At 41.2% G+C, this 19,157-nt stretch overlaps 1 protein-coding gene across 8 annotated transcripts in view; it reads right to left on the minus strand.

Annotated features, from left to right (window-relative positions):
• FOXP1 (forkhead box P1) overlaps nt 1–19,157 on the minus strand; it is a 519,679-nt gene that overhangs the window by 91,919 nt on the left and 408,603 nt on the right. For 6 of the 8 annotated variants that reach the window (XM_006874620.1, XM_006874621.1, XM_006874623.1 and 3 more), the window contains 4 exons: nt 15,090–15,227; nt 13,903–13,992; nt 8,046–8,199; nt 1,985–2,189 (listed from right to left, as the gene is read on the minus strand). In XM_006874620.1, coding sequence (XP_006874682.1) covers nt 1,985–2,189; nt 8,046–8,199; nt 13,903–13,992; nt 15,090–15,227 — 587 coding nt within the window. The remainder of the gene's footprint in view (nt 1–1,984; nt 2,190–8,045; nt 8,200–13,902; nt 13,993–15,089; nt 15,228–19,157) is intronic. The other 2 variants (XM_006874625.1, XM_006874626.1) reach the window with 1 other exon arrangement.

Consider the following 19,157-nt stretch of genomic DNA (forward strand, 5'->3'; position numbering starts at 1 on the left):
CCAAGACTAAGACTCAGTGGGAATATACGCTGTGATTGGTGACCACGTTTGTCACCAATAAGGGGAAGCAAGGGAAAAACAGCAATGAAGCTGCAAGCTAAGCCCTACAACGTTCAAAAGACTCCTGTGAACCCGGGTGGAGACCTGGTCGGCCAGCAGTGTGGCAAGACCTGGGGACTCTTGGGCTTGTCAGTGACATAGCCACAGAGGACTAGAGCGGAAAGTGAAATGTCCAGCTGATAAGAGAGAGCACATGCACATGAACACCCACACTTGCAAATAACACCCACTTAACCTGGCTTCAATGACTGGATGATCAGAGCTCAACTAAAAGAAGAGGGAAAAAAGAATAATCTGATACAATTTGATGAACTTGACCTACACCTATGGATGAAGTTGCTCAAAAGAGGGAACAAATCTTTACAGCAAGGATCCTTCCCACCCCCCTCCATACACAGAGTATACAGAGATGGGCAACTTGGACACTGGCTACACAAAATGGGGGGGAGGTGGGGGAAGAGGCCTACAAAGGTAAGAAGTGACTGGCTTACAAGTTTTCAAGAGGGAATCTAGATCCAGAGGGTGCAGAGGAAGGTAGAATCTCCACTGAGTAGTATCCAATCTGTCTGGGCGGGGCTGTTGAAAGGAGATGGGGATAGGTCTCTTGTGGTACTACAGTGAATAACTGTTATCAGAACTGACTGTGAGGGTTGGAAATGGAAAGGTGGATGTTTTGTAGCAAAAGGAGGGGAGTGATTGACTTTGCAGTCCAGGAGTGGAGGTCCCTGGGACCATCAATGGAGAAGAGTGGTGTGCGGGACCGTACCCAGAGAAACAGTGACATCAGAGTCATAGATGGAGGCAGAGACAATGACGTGGAGAGATGGAGCAGCTGGGGACTCTAGACCCAGAGAGGGAGAGGGGCTGTGTGCTGACGATTAGGGGGCAGGCTTGTGTATACCCTTTGGTTGGTTGATGATGCATGGAGGAGATTGTAACCATGGCAATGAAATGATATACAATAGGATGAATGTAAAGCTGATGTTCTCCCATGTAAACTATCACATAATTGCCAAATAAAAAAACAAAACAAAAAAACCCACCACTGCAGTGAAATAAATAGGGCACAGTTTTAAAATAAACAAACTGAAAACAAAGTTACTGTTGTGTGTCTTTTTTTTTTTTTTTCATTTTAGAAGAATCAATATGTTACACTCCTGTGAAGTATTAACTTTCAACTTCCAAACCATGACGCAGCAGCAGAGCTGATGCTACAATAGAGCTGAATTACTCAGGACAACACTACAATATAGTCCATGATCGCCCTCCTGTTGTGACGCTGTAAAATCAGCAGCGGGCTGCAAAGCACAAGGTCACCAGTTCAAATCCACCACCTGCTCCTCAGAAACCCTACAATCCTCATGATCAAGAGAAACTGGGCTGTGTTCTATCTATACTAAGTCTCTATTCTTTAGACCTTTATGGAGTACCTAGCATGAAGAAGCTCATGTACTTGGGGGATACAAGCATGAAAAAGATGAGATGCCTGCATTCAAGCAAAACACTGTAGAGTAAATCAAGTTCTATCTTTTCTCAAAGTGTGATTCCAAATTGCCCACAGCAGACACCACTACTCTCTTCAGAGGCATTTACAGCCAAAGAATTCAGCTTGTACGGAGTGAGCGTTTGGCAGGCAGAATACGTCTGGAAGCCTTGAAATCCAACCCATCCAATGATAAATTGACTGTGGCCTGGGTTCCTAAGCATAGGGTAGATCTATACGAGTTCTAACCCCATGTTGAAAAGATGAGACTAATTAGATGCTCAACACCCACAATATATATTGAATGCAATCTTAGGTAAATGTGCGCACATTCGAGTCTCATGGATCCAATTTGGGGCTGTTGAGACAAGGAACCGGCAGGCCCACTCATCCGTCCATGTTAAAGACAGCTTTGGCCACATCTCAGTGGCTGGTCCCTACCTTTCTCTTTTGGGAGTGTGGACCGGGAGCTGTCCATTTGTAGAGGCATGTGGGTTCATGAGTAAGGAGGTCTTTGACGGTACAGAGGAAGAGACACATGTCGTGGTCAGATCCAAGCTGCTGTGATTGTTGCCTGTGGTTTCTTCCGCAGTATGAGCATTTGTCACTTCTTTCCAGAGCTGCTGCAGTTCTGTTGGAATCATGCCTGAAACAAACAAATTGGATAATTAAATCAATTAACAGCTAATTCCGTCCTCTTCAAACAGTAATTAAATCAAAGAGTCAGTAAACAAAGCCTAGTGTTAGTTAGGGGTTCCCGTGTGTGCGCATGTGTGCGTATGCAGTTTTTTGTTTTTTTCCCTCCTCCCAACTCAGGCAAATATGGTAATAACCATGTCCTCCGACTGAGTGGCTGAGCTGAAGTGCTCCCATCACCCATATAATAGGCTTGAGTAAAGGAACCCAACACAGTTCTCTGTTGCTTCTAATTTTGGAAGGCAAAAAACCCCCCAAAAAAAAAAAAAACCTAGTACCAAAAATGTACATAGATGTTATATTATTTTCAGACACAAAAAAGGGCTCAAAATAAATTTATTCAACTCTGCTATTATGACAACATGAACCACAAAATGAATAATTTGGGGGCTTAAGCCTTAAATGATGACAAATAGCTTTGTTATTAAATATAGTTTTTATTAATCACTTTTAGACATAAATTATGAATTCCTTTCGTCTTCCTGAAATGCTTTTCAACTTTTAACAGTCAAATTGATTATACTATGATTATTTCATTAACACACCTATCTTCCTCATTAATTTTGGTTTCCAGCACCGCACGCTTAATTGATGGATGTGTCTACTGAAAAACTGCCTAACTTTTTTAATACAAGTAACACTATTATTACTGTCATTTCTTAGATCAATGCTAATGAACCATTTCAGAACGAAACGAAAACGTACAATAAACTTGGGAGTAATAAAGTTCTCTTCTGTTTTAAAGGGGTCAACATGGACATGGATTTGAAGGAGTTAAGTGCAGACCTATTATTTCCCCAAGAGGAGATATAATCAGGATGTCAATCTCACTATTGTGAGCCTCTTAACCTTTATTCTGGGGGCATGTCTTAACAGCCCAAGATTTCCAAATCCCACCTCAATGCACACTCTAGAGCATACGTGCACTAGAGGGGAAAAATATATATTCTTAATGGCCACTAAGCACAAAGAAACAACGGCAACTTCTTTAGAACCCGAAAATATTCACAAACCCTGAACATCATAAAGCAATCCCACATTAGAACTGGACATCTGGATTGCAATTCATTGTTTCAATCAACTGTAGCATAGCTCTCCTAGAAAGCCTGCCATTTTCTGACTATAGTGCAGCAGCCGAAACGGGCATGTTTCTTAACAAACCTCAGGTATTGAATTTAAAAAGAAGGCTGTGTGCGTTATATTCATTTGAAACACATAATAAAAAATGCCAAGGTCTAAATTTAATTTATTTTTTGTCATTGAGAATACACTGGTTAGATAATCATCTCAACGTGATCAGCCAAACATCTTTACTTTGCTAAACTGTTAAAGACTTTAATTATGCTAGCATTGAAGAGCAATGGTCTAATGAGGCAATGGGCTCCAGAGAATCCGAGTGGTTAAGAACTGTGAAATGAGTCTGATAGGATTTTTTTATATTCACCGTGGATCGTTTGCATATCAAAGAGGAGTAAATTATTGCACAGCAGACCAATAACCTCCCCCGCCTTTCTGAGAGTAGCGTTAACAAAAACAGTTGGTCTCTCCCTAACGGTTCTCCTCCAAAATGTCCAAATGCTCAAGTATTTGCAATTAATATATATTTAAAGGAGGCTTCAGCTGTGGTCAGATAAGTCTTAGAACGCCATCTTCGACAGCCAAGTCGGGTTACTTCTCCCTTCATAAAAATCAAATGCCAATTATATTTTTGATGGATTTTTGTCCCAAATGAGCATTTCGTTATTAGGCATATTCAATTATTACTTGTCCCCTGAAATTAAAGCTCAGAGGCAAATTACACAAAGGGAAAGGTCACTACACAATCTTATGTCCGGTTTTGCTGCATCTGGGCTATTATTTTCCAACACCTTGTGAAGTGACATGCGGGCTATGTTTGGAGCTAACAGGCCTGCCAGCCTTGTCTGCACACTAACAATTACCTGTGAATGTGGCTGACCCTCCGACCACTGTTTACTCAATTGAAGCAATAGTGAATAGGCTTGCCGTCTGTTGATGATACCATATTGATATAAAACCACGCAAGTCGACACCTATTTTTATTTTGTAAGGAGTAAACACATAGGAACAGAACAAGCCGCTATTTTTCAACTCAAGTGAATTGATTTCTGGGTCAGTTGGGTGGAGGGAGGGTTGCTAAGAGTCGGAATCCACTTGACAGTCCTGGTTTTTTTGCATGGGGGGAGGTAAGACAGGAAGCACACAGTTATAACAACTATGTTAATACTGTCCCTCTGAGGATAGCAGGACTTGGAAAGTGGTCATTAAAAAGCATTTACCACTTGTTACATCTGCAGAGTTAACAATACCCTTTGGGGGACTGTGGCATTGTTAAGATAAACACTGGACTGTTAACCACAAGGTAAACAGTTCAAATCCACCAGCTGCTTCAGGAGAGAAGGATGAGACTTCCTGTTCCGGCCAAGATTTTGTCACAGAAATCCTATACAGGATAGCTATGAGTCGGATTTGATGGCACTTAACAAGAATAATCTCCTTTTATTCCAATGGGCTAGCCAGCTAATCTGTTTCAGATTGGGATAAACGGTAAAATAAATAAATAAATAAATAAATAAATAAATAAAAAAGCTGAGGGCCGATAGCTGGCTTCGTGCATCAAACTTCAGTGGGATCATTGCTTGTATAAAAGGAGCTTCTCAGCCCAATTACAGAGCACTCTCTCCATCACTGCTTCATCTTGCCAGTGATGCTCAAACTGTGAGTTCACTGAGTACTACCTCCCCAAGCGTGCTGTGATTTGACAGTGAGATCTAGTGACAGAATTAAGACAGGTAAGCGAGGCACTCAGACTGTACGGACATCAAATTTGCAGAAAGCAAGCATTTCTCCCAGATTGGTAAAGCAAGTTAGTAAAGGTTCAACAAAAGTGGTAGCAGGCAGGTAATCATGGAGGTAAGATTTTCTATTGATAGTTTAGCACTGTACAAATGAAAAGGCCAGAATGGTATTTAGAATACATTTCTATATGAAATTACTAGTGCTGGAGAAGGCCCAGGTGATGTCAAGACAAAGCAGTGAAAAACACATATGCTGATTATGTAAAAGAGAGAAGCCTCAACTATAACCCCCTCTAAAAAATACCTTTTAAATCTCTCCAGTTCTTAACATAAACCCTTCAGAAAAAAAATCAAGGTCTTTAAAATATTACTCTTTAAAAAAAAAAAAGTTGTTAAGTGCCGTCGAGTCGGTTCTGACCCACAGTGACCCTGTATAGGGTTTCTGAGGAGCTGCTGGTGAGCTTGAACCGCTGACCTTGCAGTTCCAACAGCTTTGCAGTCTGGCGCATTAACCCACAGCACCACACTGGGAGTCCGTATGTTGATATTTTCATACATGTTTAAGCTCACCTACCCAAGATGCAGACCAGGTACGTAAAAAAATCTTGATCATTTTATTATGAAGTAAACACAGCCAGATTTTTAAAGGCATAACCCTTGAGTCTTGCTACATTTCTTTTCCCCAGGACAACTGGCCCCTTCATTAAAAAAGAAAATGCAGGCCCAGGTTTAAAAAATGTATGTTATGGGGACAGTTGACAGATTACTGTTCGTGGAACTCAATTTTACAACCCAGGTATTACTGGCTCAAAGACAAACAGAGTTGATCAACCTTTTTTTGTCCTTGTACATCCATACCCAGGTGGCTATGTTCAAGCAAGCAGAAAGTTGATTTAAACCTCATAATGACATCAGTTTTAAACCATCATCTCTCTGATGATAAAAGGAAAAAAAAAAAAAAAAAATTGTGTTGTAGTCCAACATGACTGAATTCACTCTGGGCATGGGGCGGGGGCATGAAACCAATCTCCAGATTCACAGAGGATAGCAATGACACAGGTAGTTCATTTCACTGCAAGAAACTTACTCCCCAAGTCTTTGTATTTACCTGGATCCGATCTTGGGTATACATACAGGCACTGGTTGTATTTTAAATATGCTTCTTCCTAATGTTGCAGGGCTAATCGTTATAGCAGACTGCTAGGTATATCAATCAATGCCATGACTAGTGAATTACCTACCAGTGTCTCTGATATGTTACTGCAGAGATTACACTTCATGCATCACCACATTCATTTCTTTCACATTACACATGAGCTTGTCTTGTCACTGCCCAATTGCCCTCTTTTGGACAGCTTAACTGATGTACTATAACAATGAACCTTAGTGAGCAAACTTAATAGTATAGGAGCGATGGGAAAAGATGAGAGAGGCTGAAGCTTGAGTCTAGTGGGTGTGCCAGAACAGCCTGCCATGTTTCCAACAATAAACCCGAAGGTGTAATTAATGCATGTTACAACATTTGGCAAGCACAAAAAATGCAGTAGCCGATGTGGCCTTTCTTAGCCCCACCCCCCGCCCCCCCTCGCACTGCTCAGTTACCAACTCTTGTATTTTGACAGCAACGGAGGAGATGGAGATGCTGATTATGTAGCATGCATTTGAGCACGGATGGCGGAAATGAGAGGAAGGGCAAGAGAGAAGGGAAGGGGAAAAGAGCCCCCGGCCCTGGTTTTTAAAAAAAGAAGAAAGAAAGAAAAAATCCAAAAGGGAGAGAAGCTGGGTGTGGCTGGCTCAACAGAGGGAATTCATATGCAGGCTTGTCTCTCACTGGAATCATCTCACACCAAAATGACCATGTTTTAAGCAACATGAAAGTGGAGGAGGTTTACACTCTCAACCTTCTTCAGAAAGCAATAGAATCCAAGACACCAAGGGCTTTTCGTCTCAGCCTCTACAGCATATAAGTACACACATTCAAATGCATGGGAACTGAAAACTTTGGGGGACCTTGAGGAGGCACCTGAAAGCTTCCATTCCATGAAAGGATGAAAGTCTGTATTCTACAGCATGGTCATGCGTGCCCTGTTCTTCTTCTCTCTGTCTGTCTCCCTTCTAGTTCTGAATAACCCACTTGCTTTCACGTATCACTTGCGAAACTCGGAGTTGCATGAATAAGAGGATTTCTACAATTAGCTACAGTTCTCACTGGTCCCTGATGTCCAACACTCTTGGAATAAAATATTGATGGTTTATAAGGTAATTGACACTAACATCCAAGGCATCTTGTTACTTTCCAGTGAAGCCCAGTTTCTAGTCACACTAGAGGTGGGAATGGTTCCTGTTATGATGAGCACAGCATTAACTTGTACAAAACCAACAGTCTATTCTTAACAAAAGAGAAAAAGTGGGGGCATAAAGAAAGAAAACCAAGCTATCTACCAAAAGCCCCCATTAATGATGGCTTTTGTAACAAAAAGAGATTGATTTTAATAGCTCACAGAAAAACAAGCCTGTATTTATTTCTCCTTAGATGTTTAAAAAACGGAAGGGGGTATTAGAAAATATTACAAAGGTTTAAACTAGTATAAGTTATATTTTATGCTTTAAAATAAATCTTAAAATGACTAAGACAGTCTTGGAGAGATTTCGTTAGCCGACTCACAACAGAAAAGGCCAGATGGTTCAATTAAAGTGCCTAATACATATGTACGACTTCGTAGTATTTCACTCCCCTACTCCAAGAACATGCCACAGTTAGATAAGGGTGATCACTAGGTCTTTCAGACCACCTTGGTCTTCATTTGGGCATCAGCAAGTACTTGAACGTCTGTCTCCAAGGATCCAACATGACATCTCAGTCAGCTTCATTTTCCGTTTCCGTACGCATGCTTTCTGTGGTCAGCTTCCTTCACGAAGAGTTGAAGTACACCAGCAGACATGGCCCATCCCTGCCCAGTCTTAACACAGCTGTGCCTTTTGGTACCTACCTTGAGCAAGAGGTTGGAGGGGAAGGGCAGGCTGCCCAGGCTGAATGGTTAGAAGGCCTTGGCGCTGCAGAGTCAGGAGGTGTTGATGCTGTAACTGCTGCATCTGTAAAAGCTGCTGTTGAAACGCCAACTGCTGGGTAGCCACCTGCTGTTGCTGTTAAGAAATCAAGTAGAAGGGGGTGAAAATGAGATGGCCACTTCCAAGGTGAAGTCAGAAAGATGGATGTTTCCAAACTCACGCTCATCATCAAGAAAGAACTGACAACAGTCACCAGAGTTTAGGGACAGGCTCAGTGTTGAGACTGGCTTCAAAGGGACAGACTATGTCACCTATGAGGCACGAAGAGGTGCGAGGGTACCTGCTTCCACTGAAAACACATCACCTTCATCAAGCCAGCTGTCCCTGCACTGTGGGAAGGTTGAGTTTTACAATCATGATGTCAACTTCTGAGGTTGTTAGTGTTGTATGTTATCCTGTCGGTCCTGGCGGTTCCGACTCACAGTGAACCTGGCATGGAGTTTCTGAGAGCGGCTGGTGAATTTGAACTGCCAACCCTGCATCTGCCAGTCTCGTATTTATTCTGTAGTGCCACACCTGTGATTTGGACTTTCGTTTTCACTGATGTCTTTCGAGCTGCAATTATTTATGCTAGAAAGAGATCAGTGAGGCACCTGTCAGGAGGGATTTGAACCCTGAACTTGGGAGGTGTACAATAACAAGTTGCCTTTCTCCTAAATGCACTAGCAGAAGCTTTTAACTACTCTGTTTATCACTTCTGACATAAATAAATGAGAAAAAATCAGACCTTTGAAGAAGAAAAACTTCATCTAATATTGTTAATTAGCCATGACAAACGATGAAATAACATTGTAAATCTTTCATAGAAACAGCCACTAGATTTTAATTACACACATTAATAATTTAGCAAACAACACCGTACTTGACTGGAAGTGTTTAGTAATATGAGCGCGACTTTCAGCTTCAAACGCCTGAACTTGGCTTTAGTTTCAGAAACCCCTAGGTCTAGTGGCTTGTCCTACCTCCCCTTCACCCACTTTGTTCTTAAAAAGAAGGGCTTTTTGATATGACAAATATCTTTTTGTTGATTGAACAATGACAAGAGGAAAACTTTTGTTGTGTAAAACATCAATACATCATGCCTGTGTTTAGCAGGCCTTGCTCCACCCAAAAAAAAAAAAAAAAAAAATTAATGTAGATTTCCTTAGTAATTATCTGAGTGATAGAAAGATAATACACAGTAGTACAATAAATAGGAGGAAATTATCTAATATCCTTAATCTGCTAGGAATCCTATCAAGGTGGAGTTCTGAGCCACATGATGGTTAACAATTACCAACAGAAAAAATTAACCCTTCCCAAACTCTAACCCCCAAAACATATCAATTCTTCAAGAAAAAAAAAGAGTGACTTTCCTAATTCTAAGAATTATTCAGACCATTACAGAGGAGTTCAGCAACTGTACGACTATCCAACCCACTCAGAACATTATGCTCTGTTTCAGAACTACACTTTACCAACAACTTCATTCACTTGCCCTACTGCATGACCTGTACCTCCAATACCCATCAAATGGTACCTAGGTACTAAGACCTTGTGATGCCCAGTTCAAAGGAAGAGAAAAATGATGGGTTCCTTTCCATCTCCATGTAGTTTATCTTACAGTTAAAACCATCATTCTCATATTAGCAACCAATTTCAGACTCACTACCATGCCACTGAGAAAGTTAATTGAGTTTCACTCCAAAAAACAAATTCTATACCACTAACAACAAAAATTTAAATAAATTTAAATGAAAAGCCAGTGTTTTCATTTTAAGAACAGCATGCATAAAATGATCCAATTGTTTTCACCCCTTCCCAAGTTATCATATTAATGTAAAACCCAATGATAGTTATATTCATGTCAAAATGATTTTTTCACTTCTTCAACAGATATTAATTCACATTTAAAAAAAAAAAAAGGGGGGGGGGGGAGGAACAACCGGCAGTGTGACCTAATATAAAAGATTAGAGAATGAGCTCTTCTTGAAGTAGAATATAAGGGTGGGGGGACTGGAGGTTGGGGAGGGTATTTCCTGTCTAACTGTAAATGCAATGTTTAAAAATCCTGTATTTATATAAAATGAATGATGCCTTTTCTGTTGTCTATGCAGCTATCCCTAGGAAAAGCTCATGAAAGCTCTCCACGTTTGAAAAGCCAGGATATAAAAGTATACAAGGCCCATTGTCCAAAGAAAGAATTTAAAAGCAAAGCTGGTTGCCAAACTGTGCTCCCCACCCAGTTACCAAACACAGGATACGAGCCCGTTTGTTTACTTCTCACAATTGAACGCATACAAAAAAGGTCTCCATGCAGTCCCTGGGACAGGTCAGTCCTCAGTGTTAAAATGCTCAAATGCCCTGATAAACCTTGCATTTCGGATCCCCTCCCTAGAACTGAAGTCAAAGGTCTGTTTTCCTTTCTTTGGCTACTCCCTACTGCCTAACATAAACTGTCATAACTGCTCGGGACAAACGGCCCTTCTAAAACAATCAGCTTCGTCTAGCTCACCCGCGCAGGATGAGATCTTTCTTGTCGCTTGATTTAAAATTAATTCTGCAATCTATTTTCCACTGCAGCTCTGTCCAGTATAAACGAGCAGTTGCTTCAATAGCTGCACGGGGCTACATGACCCTCCCTGTCCAAGAGCATCTTCTCTTCTAAGAAAGACCTCAATGTGGGACCAAACTTTCACCTTTCAATTCAACTTTCAGAAAAAAAGACAAGAGTAAAGGTATATTGCTCTGACGGAGAGTCAGGTATTCTAATTAAAAAGGGGAAAAAAATAAGAGGTGAATAGGAGGGGGGGGAAATAAGGAACAACCTGGCGATCAAAATTAAGAGCCACTAATGACTTGGAGATTCAATAAATTAATATACTTGTTCCATCTGTCAACAGCCAAGTTCAAACCTTGTTAAAATCATAATGACCAGTCCACATCATGAAATTGCTACCATGTGACTATTTCATTAGCGCACAAAAGGGCCACCACCTGCAAGGTAATTTCAGGAGTCTATCTCCCTCAATAAAGGAAATTAACAATAGCCACTTTTGGAGTCCTAGAGCGGTGTGCTGTAGGATAGATAAGAAGTAGAACTCAGGGTAGGTTTGAACCACAAGGTCGGCGGTTCAAGCTCACCTGCCAGGCCTCAGAAACCCTATACAGGGTCACTATGAGTCAGGATGACTGGCCAGTACTTAACACCACCAGCAGCCATTGTTACAACAGGTCACGACCAAACCCAAGGACACAATGAACACACAGTGAACTCTAAGGAGACCTGTCCACTGCTCTGCCTATGTCTAAGGATACTGAATGCAGCATATAGTTATTGTCCCCTCTACCTGCAAAACGGATGTCAAAATGAGCATTCCCACAGCTAACTTAGTGTCCGGGTGAAATGCTACCACAGAGTCATATTCGAAGTATTCCCTTTTCTTCCCCATCTCTGACATTTCCATCATCTTTGTGTTCCTGGGATGCTCCCCTTCCTGACAACAGCAATTTGCGAGAATTAACTTTGATCCTTCCTTCTGCTGGGTAACTTTCCCCTTCCCATTTCTTTCTCTGCCCTCTGAGCTCATCTGAACTTTCATGTTCTCCCAGCATGCAGATGCGCATTCCAAACTATGTCTCTCACAGACCAAATAAGAGGTTAATAAGAAGTGGCAACAGAAAGGAAAAACACAATCCGTGGTAACTGATAAGAATGGCAGTGGCAGCCCTTTTTTGTTTGTCTTCAAATATAGAGTTAAAGATCTTTAAAAAACTAAATTTTGATGCCTTTGAAAAGAAAGAAGCACAAAACAACAACAGGGGGTTATTGCCTGCAAGCCACAGGGGAGAAACTCCATAATTCTTACTCTCCCTTTTGAAGGCTGTTAGAGATCTGATTCAAAAAAACAACAGCAGAAGGGGAAACCTCTTGAGGCTCTAACCATTTCCTGTGATCATGCATAATGTGCTTCAAAAGTGGGTTTTTACCAATTCTGTTGATCAATTGCACCTCCTTCATATCCCTTCTTTTTTCTGCTGTGTTTACATCTGATGTAGCTCAATGACAAGCACTGTCTGAGACTGTGAAACAGGCCTGTCATGTTGATTTATGGGCGCATCAAACCACAACTTGTCCAAACTGAAGCTCGCAGTTCATTAATTAGAGAGTTGTGACTTTGAAGTCAGCTTTCAGACTGTGGTTTTTAACATTTGGCTTAATTTATATGCTCTTGAATGTGGATCTCTAAGGAAAAAACTGAAATTCCCTTCTTGTCTTTGAACTTCTTTTGACCGCACAATCATCATTTCTTTGTCCAGAGTGATGCTTGCAATCCCAGAGTCATTAACGCACATTGAACAGCCACTGATGAGTAAGCCCTGCTGAATTAGAGAAACAGCCAGCAAAACAAAGCTGAGAGCTTTCTGCACAGTGATATCTCACAATTACATGCCTTCCCTCCCTGCGCCATTTCCATTTTAATTACTGTTAGTCCTTTAGATTTACATTTTAGACACTTTTTAATCTGTTCCCTTTTTTATTGTAGCAGTACCCAGGAGCGAGCCACTGTACTTAAGGTTGGGTCAGCATTTTCATGAAAGCCCCTTTCCCTTCACCCCAAAACTGCCCCTACTCTGCAGGGGTTTCTATCCAGGCTGCTGTCTAGACCAGACACCCGGCTGAAAAAACTTGGCAGCATGTGGAAAATGCACCCAATTTGTGCTGGGGGGGTAGAAGTGGCAAGGGGAAAGCCTTGGGCCCTGCCCAGTATGTGAAAGACAGGGATGCAAAGAGGAGTCTGGGTAAATGTGTTCTGAAAACTAACACAAGTGGCGGCCTGCTGAGGGCCGGCAAAGAAGCAATTAGGCGTCCTTTATTGAATTATCAATTATGACATTCCTAGAACACTTGGATGAAAAGAGATTCAGAGGACTGCGAGGAGGCAAGTCAAATCAGCTAACTTTGGGGAAGGGGACAAAGATGTCAGAAGTGGACACAGTACACACACACTGAACACAACAGACCGGGCCTCAACCACATGCCAGAAAGTATCAGGAGGGTGAAGCAGAAACCCACTTTTGGTTTAACTGATTATTTATGGGGCTAATGGTCTCACCTAACTGGGTGGCATGGCCTAACACACTAACCTAAGGAAGCTTTAAAAGTCCATGCCCATACGATAATAACATGCACCCCCCCACCCCCCAGTAAAAACCCCAAATAATCTTGACTCCTCTCTTACTTTAAACTTAAGTTATCATGACTTTAACCATTACGATGTGTTCAATTTGCAGGAAGATGATTTTTTTTTTTTTTAAAAAGGGTGGGGGGCTATTTAATCTTGTTCTAACTGTTTTGTTTGGTTGTCCACCTTTGCAAGATGGAAAGAGCCATGGACAGACACCTAAAGTATCTGAGCTGGGGAAAAGAAAGAAAGAAAAAAGAACGTGCACCCAAGTGGAATAGTATACTACAAGGCCTTCAATTTCCTCCAGGCCATGTCCGAATTCTCCTCTGGGCCAGTCTGCAAAAGCAGCCCTGACCGTCCTACCCAAGATCCCTTGCCCCATGTTCATCCAAGGTACACGTGCAGTGGTGTCATAAAATATGTGGCAGGAAGCAAACAGAAGTCAGAAAAATCGGAGCAAAACAGGGCAGTAACTCTCTGCCTGAAATCGGAGAAGCGATAGAATCAGCTGAGTTGTGCAATCATTTAAAAGATGAATGGCACTTTAATAGACACTGGGTAGAGTCCTCTGGGATCTGTGGTTTGAAAGTAAAATACGTATTGTCGGTACCTCTTTAGGCTGTTTTCCAGCATGTTGTTGTTGTAAAAGTTGAAGCTGCAACTGTTCTTGTTGTTTTTTATAAAACTCTTGAAGCTGCTGCTACAAAGGAAAGAGAGGACGGTAATCAACAGAGGGTAGCGCCCGTCCCCGGCCCCCTTTCAGTGCCATACCCAAACTGTGACTTGAAAAATAGCATCCTTTTATCTGTAATGGCTTGACCTTTAGTTTGAAACTCGACAATAAATTCCGCGCACAACTGACTATTCTTGGCATTATTGTTTGAAAAGTAATCTCCAAAATGAACTGATGAAAAACATACCATTTTCTACACAAACTAATTAAAATAAGGCAAGGGATGACCTTTGATTGTAACAACAAAGCCAAAATGTCCTTGCAGAGAGAGAGTCTAGTGAATCTCGAAGGCAAGACGGATGCAGGTTTTCTATTAAATGATAGGGTTGGTGCGCGGGATGGAGTGGTGTTCCTTGTCTGCATCAACAGCGTGGGTGTAGCTCCCACTGCACAGCTACCCTCCCCAACCCCCAAAGATGAGCAGCTGCCGCCACCATCACTCTGGGTCTCATGTACTCGGCTCAGGTGCCCAGTAAGGCTGAGAAGGAAGGCTACACTGCAGAACATTAGCTAGGTGCTCAGTTCAGCATCAGCACAAATGGAAGAAGCGAAATCACCTCTGTGTCTTAAAATGAACCAACTCCAAAATGTGTCTTTATGTCGAGGAGGGGGAAGAAAAACAAACCCACCACCACCACTCTACAATGTGCCTCTGAGTTGCAATGGGGACTTCAAGAGCTGTCATACTTAAACCTGCTCCCAACGTGCTCCTCACTTTGCTTTGATTCACACCATTTGGAAGCCTCTAGGCTTACCAAATAAAAGACACTAAAGCCACGTAAGCCTAAAAGATCTTCGTTCTACCAAGGCCAATTACAGCCCTAATCTCAGTCCATCGGGTCCTCTCCAGGCCCAAACCCTAGTCAACTGGCAAGGCTCCTCGATTTCGGGGATGCAAATGCCATCCATTTCCTTAGGGACCAGTCTTGTGCCTGCCTTGCCCCACCCAGGAGGCTCCACTTACTCTTCCATGGGAAGAAAGGCGGCGCCAGGGCAGGGAGCTCGCTACAGTGTGATGGGCCCTGGGTGGCTTGGGATGCTGGGGGAGGAGGAGGGGCAATTACCTGTTGTAGCATGAGGGCCTGTTGCTGCTGGAGGAGTACCTGGAGCTGCTGAGGGCTCAGCACTTGTTGCTGGAGGATCTGCTGCATTTGCTGGGGAGTGATGACTTGAGGTGTCATCATAGCCACTGACACGGGAACCTAGAACGTTAATGAAGGGTAAATAGGAAGCCAGGAAACTCACACCCGCAGCCTCCTCGCAGCTACAGCCAAGCACACTGTCACTAGCCTGCTTAGAGAAACATACCAGCTCCCTATGCAAAATGCATCCGTCTAGAAGGGATGCAGCCACCACACACACACACACACACACACACACACACACAAGCACACAATCCTATTCATCTGCCACGAAGTTTACAAAACATAAAGACTAGAAAATGAAAGAACACCTGGCAGCATTAACATGTAGTGTGGCAGGTAGGACAAGGAGCAGGAGCGCTAGTCGTTGGGACCCAGAGTGGAGAAGAAAACGATCTCAATTTCTCACTAAAGAATGAAGCGTCAGTCAAAATGAGCTACAGGATGAGCTTCAGGAAGTTAAACTAAACTTAAAATTTTCTTGTAGGAAAGAAGGCAAATGGGAATGGAGACTTTCATGGCTGGAGCTGCTGATTTTGATAATGATCAATGGATGCTTAGTGCTGGCATAACTGAACCTTAGCCACACCTTCTGAACTTAAACACAGACCCATTCTATGACGCCTTTTACCCTTCCTGATTCACCCAGCATACAGATGTCTCAATTCTTTTATATTATGTGTGATACCATTAAAAGCCGTTTTCCATGACATTTCAGTGACAAACAGCTACAGTGATGAACTTGATAGCATTTCATATTTGCAACTGTTAACACGTTTCTGCACAGGCATCTCTGCAAGGAACCTGCACACTGCATCTGAAAGGATGATGTCTTGTTCAGATAAAACACTGACATTAAAATGACAGGCTGTCTTGGCCAAGGTTACACAAATTGTATTCAAGCGGATACCTAATGACAATGCTATGAATTCTGCAAGCTTTCTAGAATGTAATTTAGCTATTCAAAATAATCACTGCACTTGTGTTTAATTTGCAGACTACATGAGAACCATTTTGTCAGTCCCCGTGATGCAAGAAGACTATTTCATGAAAAATTACCCCCCCACACTAAAAAAGATAAGGAAAGGGGAAAAAAAAGAAAAAAAAAAAAAAAAAACAATGAAAGGAAAGACAAAACTCATATGTCTTCTAACAGTAATATTTAAGCATCTTACTTTTCTTTGGTTTCTAATCCAACATGTGACAGCAAGAAGCTAGAATGGTAAAGGATATACTTTGTTAAAAAGGATCGGCTGTCATCTCATGTATTACAATAAAAGGTAATAACATGTTTTGCACTTTGCCTGTGTGCCACTTAAAAAAAAAAAAGAAATCTGGCAGACAATAGCTGATCAGAAGATAAAAGAATCAAAAAAAAAAAAAATCTTTCAGGGGAGCAGTAAGCAAAAGGGAGAAATGCAGTATTAATTTTATGTAACATAATGTCTTAATATGCAGTTTATCTTGACTTTTTCACATGATTTGTCCTGTCATTTGCATAGCGAGCTCTCATTCCTAATTTCACAGTCATTATGCACTGATGTCCCGATTTCTCAGCATCACTAATTTTGATGAACTAAAAATGGTTCCTGAAGGTCAGATTCATGTACAGTGAACATCCTCCAATGTTGTTGTGGGCATGTTTTGTGTGGGGGGATGTTTATGTGCAAGTTTTGCATTGTTTAGAAAACACTGGTTAGAACATCTGAAAAATTTCATTAACCCAACCCTGGGCGGACATCAACAAATTCTTCGTATGGTGGACTTTTTAAGTGTAGATGTAGATACACTGTAATTTCAAACAGATGGGCATGTCTGGATTTTTTTTTTTTATGCAAAAAAGGACAGATGTATATGAATGGGAAAATTATCTTAAAAAAAAAGATAATCTGCAGCACAAAATATCACCAGTGATGGGAACAGCGAAGTTGCATGAAGTCTAGGGCAAACACAAAGGAGAAAATCTCAAAACATCTCACTATCTACAGATTAACGCCAACTGGTCTACTCAGTCTTCTTATGAGACACTTTTTTGAATTTTCAAATATTGACTGGGTACCAATCACTATTTCTTGAGCTTCTAAAGCCAATATATCACAATAGAAGTTTACTTTTCCTTGAGAGTTGCATCATCCTACAGGAGTTTGATTAAGCAAGCAAAAGAATCATGTGTAAGGTTTCTTTTTTCCTCTGCAGTTCTTGGATTATGTACAATGTAAATATTCTTGAGCCAAATTTCTGATGGTGCTGAACAGGAAAACAGACAGGAATAGGGTGGTGTAAAATCTAAGCCGGTAATGAATAGAAGTTTAACAGAAGTAGAATAGAAATCATCCTGCAAACAACTTTTGATCTAATTGTTTACAAAGCTCAGGAAAATTCAGTGCAAGAAATGGGCATATAGCATTTTTGGGGGGATGGAAATGTCTCATATCTGGATTAGGGCGACAGTAGTGGATGGAGACAACTGTCAAAACTCTCCTCATTGTGCAATTAATATGGGTGTATTCTGTTGTCTGTAAATTAAGATTCCAACAAAAATAGTCACAAAGGTATAAAACAGTGTTAAATCGGTGTTAGGGGCTCTATCTGTTTTTGACTTCAGGTAAAACTGCATCTGTCTTCTTAAACATGAATGTCCACTGTGGCTTAATTTCCAGTAAGAAAGGGGGTCAAACAAAGAACCACTATAAACAGATAATGGTAAACTCTTACATCTAGCCAGAAGTTTAACTCCCTTTCTCATAGTTAGGTATTGATTTTTTTTTCACAGTCCTGTGACAGAAGACGCAAATAAACTTGAGTCTCCCTTTTTTCTTTGCCCCTTTGTAAATGTTCATGGAAGTTGTTTTGAGTAATAAAATGTTTAAAGCAGCAGGCTTAGTTAAGGGAGGGAAAGAGGTAAAGAGTCCCCAGTAAATTCTCCACACAGAACGACGAACCTTGAAAGAAATGGATTATTATTGTATCCTGATGGCCTTAACACTGCTTTTCCTATCTGAAACCACATTTTCATGCCAGTTAAGCTCTGGGTCTCTGAAGTGGGCTCAGGCTTAATTTACAAATGTAATAAAACCACGATTTCCCCAAAAGTTTCTGCTCCAACATGTCATGAAAACAGCCTGTGGAAAGCTTCAACAGATATATTCAAATGGACCAGAAACCATCTGTGGGACAGAAAACAACAGTGACAACAACAACAACAACAATGAGAACAATCTGATCATACTTTTAAGGATTTAATTGATTAAGAACTACAGCCTGTCCCTTAACTCCCAGCATCCAACTTTTTCATCTAACTAGTCCCTCCTAAGACTAGGATTCAAAGGGCATGCAGTACCAGTGAGAAGCTATTATAGCCCACACGTTATTACCCATTACTACAGAGGTCATTAGCGGCAAGAGTGATTGTACCGGTCTTAACCTATTGATCACTGTAACTACCATCATTTAATCCTGTGTTGAATGTCTGGAAAGCAGCTGAAGGCACACAAGAGAGAGTGCCTTAGCGTTGAGAAATGTGGCCAAAGCTTAGCAATTACACTTTGATTCATAAAATCTAGCCAGTGGTTTAAATCAATAGTATTTAAAACAGTCATGTGAGTTTTTAACTACAGCACTCTAATATTTATGGGCCCCTCTTGGAGAGTACTCAGGCAAAACGTAACTTTTTAAAATTTTTTGATCCCCAAATAAGAAAGTTTACCTGCTCCCTTGATATAATAGCATGAATGTCTGATGTTTGGTAAGTTGCGGGGCACGCCTGTCTTAATTGCAAGTTCAAACTAATTCTTGATTTTTTTTTCTCCAATGACAATTTAAAGAGAATGCAATAATATAAATGTATACATACATACATACATAGTCCAGATACTGTAACTGCCTGAACTGTTTGAGCATACAGAAATGACTATGTTTTATGAGTTAACAATGAATCATAGAAGGCAATTTATGAAGAACTAGAGTGATTCTGTCTAGCTGCCTTCAGGG

This window comes from Chrysochloris asiatica, unplaced genomic scaffold (genome assembly GCF_000296735.1).
Source record: "Chrysochloris asiatica unplaced genomic scaffold, ChrAsi1.0 scaffold00290, whole genome shotgun sequence".
Classification (NCBI taxonomy): Eukaryota; Metazoa; Chordata; class Mammalia; order Afrosoricida; family Chrysochloridae; genus Chrysochloris; species Chrysochloris asiatica.